At 37.8% G+C, this 13,041-nt stretch overlaps 1 protein-coding gene across 1 annotated transcript; it reads right to left on the bottom strand.

Annotated features, from left to right (window-relative positions):
- Positions 1-1,802: 1,802 nt before the first annotated feature.
- LOC108836586 (ruBisCO large subunit-binding protein subunit alpha, chloroplastic-like) lies at positions 1,803-4,401 on the bottom strand. The gene is made up of 8 exons (XM_057004665.1): positions 4,250-4,401; positions 3,969-4,149; positions 3,744-3,865; positions 3,450-3,657; positions 3,218-3,363; positions 2,833-3,139; positions 2,299-2,750; positions 1,803-2,228 (listed from the first exon to the last, which is right to left on the bottom strand). Exons 1-8 carry the CDS (start codon positions 4,301-4,303, stop codon positions 1,941-1,943), a joined length of 1,758 nt encoding a protein of 585 aa, XP_056860645.1. The 5' UTR covers positions 4,304-4,401; the 3' UTR covers positions 1,803-1,940.
- Positions 4,402-13,041: the final 8,640 nt, after the last annotated feature.

The following is a 13,041-nucleotide window of genomic DNA, read 5'->3' as shown; positions in this document are numbered from 1 at the left end:
TCTATCTTATTAAAACAGAAACATTATAATGGACCTAACTATTATTTTGTAAGATTTTAAATTAAATGCACACTCTCTTCTATAGGTATATGATATCCACATGAATTCATTAATAGACTGAGACTCTTTCTTTTATTTTGTTGGTTTAGGAAATAAATGGTCCAACGCTAACTAAAAAGATTTGAAATATATTCATGTTCATAATCATACGATTAGCAACTCCATCTTTTCTTTATTTAAGTTAGTGCATAGTTGCATACGATTATGTTTTAAAATTGTCCTCGGGTTCAACATAACATATTATGTACAAATATATGTACAGATTCTATTTACCTCTATATTACGTAATGTGTAATATTATTAAAATTGAATTTAATACCACCAAACCTTAAGAATACATATAAACATTTCTTTGAGAAATATATCTTCTCTATTAAAAAAGATGTATCATTTTTATCTACTATAAAATAGTCATATGATTATAATTTTATTATAAAATAATTTTAATTAGAATTTTATTATAAAAACAAAATAAAATAAAACCAAATTTATTATATTAGTCTACTGTAAATGTTCATTATACATTTTTGTCTACATAAATATATAAAATACCAAAATTTTAACAAATGTTTGACTAATTATTTTATATTAGTTTAATATCTTAATAAAATTGAAATTATGTGTATATGCACGGGTCTGAATAATAATGCTAACTAGACATATAAATATAAATATAACTATTATAAAACTAAAAATATATAACACTATTAATTTATTTTATAAAACATGTTTAATAGATTAACAAAATGACCCATAATTCTATATTTAAAATTATGGGTGATTTCGCTAATAAGATATATTAAGAAATTGCCTTAGAGAATATTTGTGTAGTATATATTCGATGCATATGATTATTTACATAACAGATATATATCTCGAATTTTACTTTCAAAGAAAATATTTTATGGAAAAATACATTCACCAAGTCATTACAATTATACATAATATCTCGGTAACCATATAGTGTGATTTGGTATTTATTATAAATTACTTAATTGGTTTAGTATATATATCGGTGGTACATTATTGTTACCCTAAAATTAAACTATAAATACTGATCTTCTACATTATCTTTACACACCTACGATCACTTCCAAAAAAATAATAATAATAAAAATGATGAAGCTAAACACTTTTTGTTTATATATCAGACATATGTAATATATTAGACATCAGAATATAATAAAATTCACCGAGTAAATATGTAATAATTGTTTTTTAAATAATTAACTTTATAATATACAAAAAATCAAAAAAAAAAATTTATAACAATAAAAAAATATATCTCATGCTTCCAAAAAATATGAAAACCGCCCGACCGGGCGGGTCATGATCTAGTTTTAATTAAAATGGTAAAGATATAAATAATGAATCTGACAAATGTCCCAAAGAATATTTAGACATTAGTTTACATGGGCAAATGCAAAAAATTGCCCAATTGACTAATTTAAACTTGAAGTCACTGCCAAATTACAAACTTGCGATTTGCCCATTTTGCCAATTTTTTCTTGATATATTCGGGTATTAAACCCTTTCTTGGCTACCGTTTATACCAAGCATGCTATTAACGAAATACCATCTTTTTGGAAATGCCATCTCTTTCCAACCATTTCACAACAATCTAATGATATTATTGAGACCTATCAAAACATGGCTTCTATCAAATACCATAACAATTCATGTGCAAGATCCCGACCTAGTTTTGAGTACAGAACATTCTAAGTTTCACTTTCAATTCAGAATAATCAAAGTGAATTTATTTGTTGTTGCCGTTAAAAAAATTACTCATATCCCCAACGAAGAAAGTAAAAAAAAAAACATTGCGAGATCATTGGGGTCAACAAATATGACCATATGGTAAAAAGTGTGTAATTTTCCCATTACACCATGAGACCCTGAGGAGGAGCAGCAGCAGGAGCCTTAGGTTTCGGTTTGTCAACAACAATGGCCTGAGTTGTCAGTACCATTCCTGCAACCGATGCAGCGTTCTGAAGCGCACATCTCGTGACTTTAGCTGGATCAATCACTCCAGCTTCCAACAGATTCTCATAGTTATCAGTCATGGCGTTGTACCCTATCTCCCATTCACTGAACATAATCTTTTCAACTACAACTTCTCCTTCGATTCCAGCGTTCTGAGCAATAAGTGCAGCTGGTGCCACCAAAGCCTGAATATAAAAAAAAAAAACCCTCATAAGATCAAATCTCAAATGATGTTAAAAACTTATGATCCTTTACCTTCTGTACTATGTCAGCTCCCAGACGTTCATCAGCATCCTCCAGCTTCTCTTTAATGGCAGGAATCACAGTTGAGAGATGCACCAAAGTCGCACCACCACCAGGAACTATACCTTCTTCGATAGCAGCAAATGTAGCGTTCTTTGCGTCCTCAATACGAAGCTTACGGTCCTCAAGCTCAGTTTCAGTCGCTGCTCCGACTTTAATGACAGCAACACCACCAGAGAGTTTAGCTATTCTCTCAGCGAGCTTCTCTGAGTCATAGACAGAATCAGTCTCGAATAGTTCTTTCTTCAGCTGGGAGATACGAGCTTGTAACTCGTCCTTGGAAGCTGCATCTGCAATGAGCGTAGTCGAATCTTTGCTTATGGTGACTTTACGAGCAATACCCAACTGATCTATGGTTGTGTTTTCGACCAGCAAGCCCATGTCAAGGGCTTGATACTCGGCTCCTGAAGAACAACCCACAAAAGAAGACAAAGTTCAGAACAGAACAAAACATAGAGAGAGAATTAAAAAGACAACTAAGGTTACCTGTCAAGATTGCTATATCTTGAAGCATAGCCTTTCTTCTTTCTCCAAATCCAGGAGCTTTCACGGCGACAACATTGAGGACACCACGGAGTTTGTTCACGACAAGGGTTGCTAAGGCTTCACCTGTAACATCCTCTGCAATAATCAGCAATGGAGCTCGAAGCTGAGTGGTCTTCTCCAAGATTGGGATGATGTCTTTGATTGCGGAGATCTTCTGATCAGTGATCAACACCCGCGCATTCTCAAACTCAACTAGTAGTTTCTCAGGGTTTGTAACAAACTGAGGTGAGATGTAACCTCTGTCAATCTGCAATCCATTATAGACCATTGGCACATCAAACTAGAGTTGAAGAGTTTTTTAGTAAAGACTAAAAGAAACTCAGACCTCCATTCCTTCTTCAACTTCGACCGTAGTCTCGAAAGAGGATGAAGATTCAATGGACAAAACACCATCAGGTCCAACTTTGTCAATGGCATCAGCAATCATTGTTCCCACAAGCTCATCATTTCCAGCAGAGATTGTAGCCACCGCTGCAAAAAAAATGTCATGAAACAGTTTTGATAAACAAGATTGGATAAACAAGAAGGAAGGTCACTGGAAGAAAAAAAGATAGTACCTTTGATGTCACTACCACCTTTGACAGGTCTAGCTTTCTTCTCAAGCTCTTCGATCAAAGCTTGGACAGTCTTATCGATTCCCCTCTTGAGGGAAACAGGATTGGCGCCAGAAGTGACACTCAGTAATCCGTGTTTGATTATTTCCCTAGCAAGGACAGATGCAGTTGTTGTCCCATCACCAGCTGAGTCATTAGTCTTACTAGCAACCTTCTCTCAAACAACAAAACAAACGCACCAAATCAATCACCGTTAAGATAAATAACAAAAGTAAAAGCTCTCTCACACAGACTAACCTCACGGATAAGCGCTGCACCAGCATTCTCCATAGCATCAGGTAACTCAATAGCCCTAGCAATGGTGACTCCGTCATTCACAACCTTGGGGCTTCCAAACTCATCCAGCACAACATTTCTCCCTTGGCAAAATCCAACAAGATTAACACACAAAAAGAGAAAAGAGAGATACAATACAATACAATACAACACAACACACATTGAGATTGTAGTAATAATAAATACCTCTAGGGCCAAGAGTGAGACCAACAGCATCAGCAAGCTTGTCAATGCCAGCTTGAAGAGCAGCTCTTGAGTTCTGGTCGAAAGAGATTTCCTTTACATTAGCTCTAATACTGAAACGTCTGCTTGCTTTCCTGTAGCTTACTCTTTCACCTTTCTGCTCATTTCCACCAATCAGCTTTCCCTGCAAAGAGAAAGAACAGTGATATAGAATGTAAGTAAAATTCAAATTACAAGTAAAGTAAGAAGTAAGATAGAACTTAAATGGCTAATCTCAGCTTCACCTGTCGTGAGGAGCAGAGGAGGGAGGCGGAAGAGAGAGCGTTTGTGGACGCCATTATTCAGACCGGAGAGAAGGTGAACGTTCTGTGGATAAGGAAATGGTTTAGTGTAGAACGAAAGTGAGAAAGAAAGGGTTAGGGTTTAGATAAATGGAGAAAGGATCGTTGATTGGATTTGAAAAACGCTTTTCACCTACTTCTGTTTTCTTTCTCTTTTCGAGGGCCCGTTTTGTTTCACTGTTTGAGGCCCAAAACGTAAAACCAGTCCTATTGTTTTCATTCGGGAAGGCCTATTGTTCGACTCTATGAATACAATACTTTTTTTTGTTCAAAAATACATCTCACATAGCCATTTTTAAAATTTTTATCACAAAAATAGTTTTCAAAAAATAAAATGATCGAAATAACTATTTTTAGTTTGAAAACTTTAATATTTATTTCTTATTTTTAAAAATTTGATTACATTCCTAAAACCACACATCTTAATTCTAAACTTTAAATCTTAGATTAGTTAACTCAAGAGTTATAAATACATATTTACCCTTCAATTTAGGCCTGGGCATTTTACCCGGACCCGAGGACCCGAACCGGAACCGACCCAAAAATTCGGGTCCAGGTCTAGAACCGAACCGAGGCATTTACCCGAATGGGTCTGAAAATAGAGCAACCGTGGGTAGCAGATTCGGGTCCAGAACCGACCCGGGACCCGAGCGGGTATTTTTGGAACCGAGCCACTATATATTTTAGGCCTGATATATTTTTACATTGGAACCGAGTCGAGAGTCAGAGACATTAACCATTTTCTCGAAAGTTGAAACCCGATAGCCGACTCCGTCTTCGTCCTTTCCATTCCCCCAAAATTCTCAACGGTTTATTAACCATAAATCTTAAATCAAGCAGACATCAAACTGGAATCGATTCTTCCAGTCTGTTCTCCTCCATCTGAGACGTCTAGGAATCGATCTCGAAATCGATCTCGGGTAACCCTTTTCCCCAATTTTTTTTTGTTTTATTTTTTTTGTTCGAGTTTGATTTTGATTTTTGTTCCAGTCTGTTCGAGTTTGATTTTGTTGTTTGTTTTTCATAATTGTTCGAGTTTGAACTTGTTGTTTGATGTTTGTTGTCAAGTTATCGTGATCACAGTTTGAAATTTGGCGACTTTGACTTGTTTGTTTGTTGTTTGATTTTGTCAACTTTGACTTGTTCTTGTTTGTTTCTTTGTTGTTCTGAGTTTGAATTTTTTTTTTTGTATTGTAGATGGCGTCTTGTGATAATCCAGGGAAAATAGATGAACATAATCACGGTGATGATGGTGAGTCAGATAGTTCAACTGAAGATGAAGCTCAGACTCAGACGCCAAGATCTCATAAGAAAGAGAAACGTAGAGAAGCAGAGGGTAGCAGTGGTTCAAAGTCAAGAAAGAAGAGCAAAACTACATCTGATGTTTGGGAGCATTTCACAAGGAAGAAAGATGACTTAGACCGAGCTTGTTGCAACCACTGTGGCAAAGAAATGTCTTGTCCAACCAAGTCTGGAACTTCAAACATGAGGAAGCATTTGAATCTGGCTTGCAGAGGTTACAAGGTGTGGCTATCTGCGAATGGAAAAAATAAGGGTGGTCCTGAAGATGACAGTGGTAGTGCCAAGTTGTGTAGGGTATCAGATGCTGTTATTAGGGAAGCTACAAACGAGATGATGGTCATAGGAGAATTACCGTTATCTTGGGTAGATGGTTTGGCTTGGAGACATTTCACTGATAAGATTAAGCTCGGCATTCCTCATTCTCGGACCACTGCACGGCGTGACATTGTTGAGATTTATGTGCAAAAGAAAAAGACCATGAAGAACTTACTCGAGGAGAACAAGCAGCGACTCTCTCTGACAACTGACATATGGAAGGCTCCTCATACTGGTGCAAGTTACATGGTCATTACAGCCCACTTCATTGACTCTTGGTGGAAGTTAAGGAAGCTGATTATCGGGTTCAAGAATGTCGTTGACCACAAAGGAGCAACGATCTGTAATGCTCTTCTTGAATGCTTAGAAGACTGGGGCATCGAGAAATTGTTCAGCATCACTGTCAATAATGCCACTGCCAACGGTTCAGCATTGAGAAGGTTTAAGGAAAAATTTATGGAACATGGAGCTGATGCACTGGTTTTAGGAGGTCGCTATCTACATCTTCGATGTGCAACGCACATTCTGAATCTGGTTGTGAAAGAAGGTCTGCAAGAGGTTGACAACAATATAGATGCCATTAGAAATGGCATTTACTTTGTGAGATCTTCTACACAGAGGCAAGTATCCTTTGGACGCTGTGTTGAGTCAGGAAAGATTAAAAGAGGAAGTTTACCATTAGATGTTACAACAAGATGGAACTCCACATATCTGATGCTGGAGCAGGCGATGAAGTTTAAAGTGGCCTTTGACAAGATGGAAGCTGAAGACAGGCCCTACAACGACTACTTCAATCAGATAATAGATGGGAAGAAACGCATTGGACCACCAGCAAAAGAAGATTGGGAAGCTGTTAGTAGGTTAGTGCAGTTCTTGATCATCTTTTACAAAGCTACATTAGTTTTGTCATCTTCAAATACCATCTCTGCGCATAAACTGTATCATGCTATCTACACTGTCACAAGGAACATTAGTTTACTAAGCACAACTCCAGGCCCTGATGAAATATTAAGGTCTAAGGCTGCTGCAATGGAGAAAAAATTAGGAAAGTATTGGTCTCCATTTGTTGAGAATGTTGAGATGAATAAGATGATCATTGTTGCTGGTGTTCTTGATCCAAGTAAGAAGATGAAGCTTGTAGTTAAGTGTTTCGAGAAACTGTATGGAGTAGGCAGTGTTCAGGTTACACTTTTGACTGCTGAGACAAAAGACCTCTTGAGAAGCTTGTTTGATGAGTATAACAGCCGCGTGATCAACAATGAGGCTTCTGCTGGTCAGTCTGTTCATAGTCAGTCTCATGGAACTTCATCTCAGTCCCAAGATCAATTTGTAGAAGAAGCATCTCAACAGACCGTACTTGGGAATGGACTAGCTTATGAAAGCATGAGTGACCTCTACCTTGAGCTTGTGAATGAAGCAGGGGTTCAAGAAACAACAGATGAGCTGGATGTGTATTTGAAAGAGAGTGTGGAGTACCCAAAATTAATGGATGGTACTGAGTATGATGTACTCTCATGGTGGAAGCTTAACAGTCCTAAGTTTCCAGTTCTCTCAAGAGTAGCCAGAGATGTACTTGCAATGCAAGTGTCTTCAGTAGCCTCCGAATCAGCCTTCAGCACAAGTGGGCGTGTCCTAGACCCAAGCAGAAGCTGCTTGACACATTTTATGATAGAAGTCTTGATGTGCACAGAGCAGTGGCTCAAATCTGAGATTAAATTCAAAGGAAAAGGAGTCATTAGGAAGGAGCAAATCCTTTCTGAGTTAGAGAATCAAGATGAGCTTATGAGAGGTAATCAAATCTAATAGATTTATTTGTTTTATGCATTTTACTTTGGATTACTAACCTTCACTTATTTTATTTTTATTATGTAGAATTTGAACCTGCTTTCAAGCAGATTTAGTAAGTCTCTACTCTCTACTCTACTGTTTTGTGCTATCAAATTGGAAACTAGTATAATACTGTTTCGACTTTCGAGTACCATTCTCTTATACATGATGTATTGCAAATGTTCAGATGATTTGATGACGTTTGGATGTTGGACTTGGAGATGCAGCTAGTATGATCATCATGGATATTCATGGAACTTGATCTCTTCTTTGTTATGTTTATGAGACTTGATCTCTTCTTTGTTATGTTGTTTTGTCTTTGAGTTTTTGAGACTTAAGAGTATGATAATGATACTATGATATTAGGATGTCTATTGTTTTGTTTTTGAATGGTAACTTTAAGTTTTAAGTGTTTAAGTTTGTCACGCAGGTTCTATAGTTTTCATGTTTCAGATTCTTTTTCAAAATTGCAGGTAATACCCGGCGGGTAAAACAACAAGTCATGGGTAAAAAGTAGACCCGAATCACATGTTTTAGACCCAAAAAACTATAGAACCGACCCGAAATATTAAGAACCGACCCGAAAATATGAAATATACCCGAACATGGACCCGAATACCCGGACCCGACCCGAGATATAAAGAACCGAATTTTTTTTGGGTATTAACGGGTATATGAAATGTGGACCCGAACCGACCCGGACCCGATAAGACCCGACCCGGAACCGACCCGAATTTTTGGAAGTACCCATGTGGGTCTAAAATTTTTGGACCCGAAAGACCCGGACCCGAGACGACCCGACCCGGACCCGACCCGAGGACCCGAATGCCCAGGCCTACTTTCAATAAAATCTATTTTGGTCATTTTTCTAGTTGAAATGTTTTTTTTTTGTCATCAGCGTAAAAAACACACACTCTCATCCTTTGAAAAATAATTGAAATGTTGAAATGTTATTTTTGTTAAAATAAACTTCAAAAAGTATCTAAGAGAATTTCTCAATAATTAATAGGAACAATAATTCAAATACAAATTTACTAATCAATAATCCTTTGAAAAATGCTACCTGCGGTAATTTTTTATTAATTTGGTTGAGAAAATAAAACCAAAATAATAATGGTGGATACCATTTGTATTTTGTGAATTCTATTTGTGACAGCATTTACAAATATCACAATGCTCAGAATTCTGATAATGCAAAGTTTATCTATTAAAGTCAAGAGAGCATATTTATATCTATATTTCAATCTATGTGGTATAAGATAATACTAATTCTAATAATTACACTACATTTTCATTACGACCATAGAGAAAGTCTTTAGACATAAGTTTGTCATAATTCTTTACTTGTGAATTATTTCACTTTGACCTTATCAAAATCAGCCGTAAAGACCGATTATAAAAGCATTGTTTAGATGTTTTGTGAAGTTTATAAAGATCAGGGATGGATCCTGATGGAATTTGTTTCTCCCATATAAAAAGAGATAAATATCTTCATATCTATTAAAGATTTGATACTGAGAAATGCATGGTTATTATCAATCATTTATTTGATTAGTATAAATCAGAGTTTGATAAATGTGATTTAGCTTAATAAAGATGAATTTGTTTTTGTTTTATGCTGAGATCGAGATATAAAAACAAATGGACTATGAGCATATATGATTCTACTACAAGTGAGATATTGTTAGAAATGTCCTAAAGTCATTTGTATTTACTCTAATAGAAATCGTAGTGTCGAAGTTTGACAATCATATAATATTAGATGATTATAATATTTTGATAGAAACCGCTTATAATCTATGAATTGAGAATTCATAATATTATATATATATTTGATTCTATAAGGTTACACACCTAATCAAACTAAATCAGATTATAATAAGTTTAATTAGATTAAACTAATTACATGATACCCTATATAATTCAAAAAACTTAAGATTTTGGTGGTTTACTATTTATAAGATAAATTTAAAATAATACACCTTAATCCAAACTGGATTTGGAACAACACAAAAGACTTAAAGTCCATTGCCCATATAAAACTATATTACTAAAAGACAAAAGGTTTGTCAAGTTTCTAAGATTTGATCTCGACGGCACTATCATCCCGTTTTGATCTAATTTGTGTTCGTGTGGATACCGGTAGAGACAAGACATTTAGAATATTAGAAATTTCGATTTGGTTTATTCATATATTCGCTGTAAAATAACCAGGTATATTCGAAACTCTATATGAATTCATAGATTGATTTATAAATCATTATAAACCGATATGAATTCCTATATAATGTATATTTTTCCATGCTAGGGAAGAATGTGTTTCTAGACTGGACAGGTCTGCCTCTGGTCAAGCGAGCACTAGTCACTTAGAGACCTTATGAAATGCTGAAACTGATGATTTGAATTGTCAAGATATCATCAATGATACAGACGGTGGCTCACTTTAAAACTGCAGAGAGGCTGAAAACCAAAGTGTATGGCAATATTGGGTGTTCGTTTATCTTCTTCATTTTGAGATGAGATCATACAAAAAACTAACGAAATATCCTATGGACAGTCTCTGTAGTCTCGAAGAAATCGCCACCATGGAACCAATAAACAGGACAACAAATTTCCCAAGAGCGTCTGCCTGAAAACATCAATCTAACTGTCACCCTAGTAGGAACAAAACAAGGAAGATATTCTGGAAAATGAAGAATCCAATTGAACACTTATCAATGGTGAAATCAGTGAATGGAGACATAATGCTGAAGAGGAGGCAGATACAAATTTCCATGATCTGGTATAACTCACATAGATGCAGGCTGATGCTGATCTTCAAACCACACTACAAGACTGGTCGGAAGAACATTCTGATCAGGACACGGATTCAATTGGAATGGCCTCCACATTATTTCCTCCGGATGATATGATAGTGAGAACATAGAACTCAAATAACTCTCGAAGCATGTAGGTGTAGGAGATGGATTTACATCATTTCTCAAGGCCCTAGAGATAGCAGGTCCGCCCTAAAATAATACATACAAACAGCTCAGCTCGACTTATGCATGACGATTTGTCGGCTTGGTTTGGATCGGGACTGCTTTTAGCCGATCAAAGATAATGACTAAAAGTTCTCCAACACCTGCGGTTAGAATTAGGGTTTTCCTTACTTTGTATTCTTTCCGACTTCTACTTTCCCGGTCAGCTCCCGAGCATCGGCTTATTTCCACCATTTGTTTCCTTATTTGTACTAACAAACATTTCTTGATCTAATAAAATGCCTTGGAACTAACCCACCGACGAGTTTCTTATCTCTTACTAGAATCCGACCAAACTCGGTTCAAACAGTTGGTGTCCACCATGGGTCAGAACGAAGAAAAGTTAAGACAGATCTCGACATGACTCTCACTGAAACCACCTCCGGAGAAGATCCAGAGCCTACCCCGCAAGTCGTGCCTCATGTCACATCGGATTTCATGACCCCGTTCTGGCGCGTCTCGCACATCAAGATAATATCCAAAAAACGACCAATGCCCCGCTCACCACCGCTCCACCAGGACCGACAAGCAACCCTCCGATGATACGTCATCAGCTTTTCCAGACTGACCCAATGGAGGAATTGCTGAAGAACAGACGGCGGATACCTCTGTCCCGCCTGCCGCCTCTACCACTCAAGGCGGATAGCTCAAACTCGCCTTCCAAAAAATAAACTCGAAAATTCACCACGTGACCAGCTCGGCCCCTCAGATCGACTTCGTACTTGCCACCACATCCAAGACTCCTTTTACTTGCCGTATAAGCGACGTCCCCATCCGGTCGTCAGAGAAGATACGCCTCCCTTCCTACTCCGTGGGTACGGATCCGATCGACCACATGACATCCTTCAACATCACGATGAAAAGAGACAACTTTTTCCAAAGATGAAAAGGATGCCAGCTTTTTCCAGCTGTTCGTCGAAACTATGACCGGGCCAGCATTTACCTTGTTCTCGAGACTCAAGGAAAACTCAGTCAACAGCTTATGTGACATTTTGGCAGCTTTCCTTAAGAACTACATAATGTTAACCAGAGAGGGCGCGGCAGCATCCAACTTGTGGCAACTCTCGCAAACCCAACACCAAAGTCTACGCGACTTCATGGAAAAATTTAAGGATGTCGTCTCGACGATTAATATTCTGGACAACATCGCAATCAACAACACTCTGCAGAACACATTATGGGTCCACTCAAAGTTCAGAGCTGACTTATATCAAACCCCCACTACCTCGCTTTAGGATGCGATCGCTCGTTCGCACAACTTCATCCAGATGGAGGAAGACACCAAGGCGATCATAAGAATCATAACGCATCAAAGCAGGCTCCGAAAAAAAGCATCGACACCCGACAAGAATCTTTACAACACGCCTTTGGCGACAAAACCAATTGCATGAAAGGTTTCCTCTATGTAATCGGCGAAAAAACGACCATGTCTCTACCTTAGTTGTGCGAGAAAAAGGATGGAACCATTGGGATCGGGACTGTAACGATAAACCCCAAACCCCATATGGGCCCCATACTCGAATTCAAACTCAAACTCGAACCCGGATTCAAGCTCGGTGGACCTCGACAAATGATGCAGTTACCACAAAGTCAAAGGAATGACACCAAGGAATACAAGTATTTTGTGAAAGCCATGTTCGCCTCATACGGCAAAGGTACTGCGAACGTCGAGCCACCAAAACGGAAACCAAAGAGCGACAAGAATTGGAGCAAGAACAAAGAGAGGAAAGCCCATAAATCCAAAGGAAGGACTCCACTAAACGAGCCCCGAGTAAACGCAGAGAATAATGTCCAGGAGAATAAAGACACACGTCTGTCGACGAGGAGTCAAAGTTATTCTTGCACGACCAGACGCCTCCTCCGACGAAGACGAGAAACCCAAGACTGAGGACTTGCAGATTCATCTGAACCATCGAGCAACCAGAAACGGTAAAGATTTATACTGTTTGCTGAGGCGAAAAAGGTTCGTGACAAAAAACTCCATCAACACGATAGATCTCAGAGATACGATCAGCGCATCCAAAGCAAAGAGAATCGGTCTAACCGGCGCTCCTCCCAGAGTGACCTTTGCCTCCGAGTTTTCGATCTCTGAGACAAGCTCAACTCCAAAGTTGATGACCTCTGCATCAAGCTTAGCCGGAAAAACGACTCTGACTTACGTCGACGTCTCGAAACGATAAAATTCCATCGAGAGTCAGTATCAGAAGTTGAAAACCTATCCGATGACTTACGGACCTAGATCCATTCAAAGTAGAACAGACGCATGCCACA

This window comes from Raphanus sativus, chromosome 3 (assembly GCF_000801105.2).
Source record: "Raphanus sativus cultivar WK10039 chromosome 3, ASM80110v3, whole genome shotgun sequence".
In the NCBI taxonomy this organism is placed as follows: Eukaryota; Viridiplantae; Streptophyta; class Magnoliopsida; order Brassicales; family Brassicaceae; genus Raphanus; species Raphanus sativus.
Note: the sequence above shows the minus strand (reverse complement) of the source record. Positions and strands in the feature narration are given on the sequence as shown.

What these genes read in the sequence shown, in the direction of transcription:
- LOC108836586 (XM_057004665.1), bottom strand. Translation starts at nt 4,303, where the DNA reads ATGGCGTCCACAAACGCTCTCTCTTCCGCCTCCCTCCTCTGCTCCTCA. An exon ending in TCTCACTCTTGGCCCTAGAG is followed by an intron (nt 3,866 to 3,968) that starts GTATTTATTATT and finishes GATTTTGCCAAG; the next exon opens with GGAGAAATGTTGTGCTGGAT. An exon ending in AGATATAGCAATCTTGACAG is followed by an intron (nt 2,751 to 2,832) that starts GTAACCTTAGTT and finishes GTTGTTCTTCAG; the next exon opens with GAGCCGAGTATCAAGCCCTT.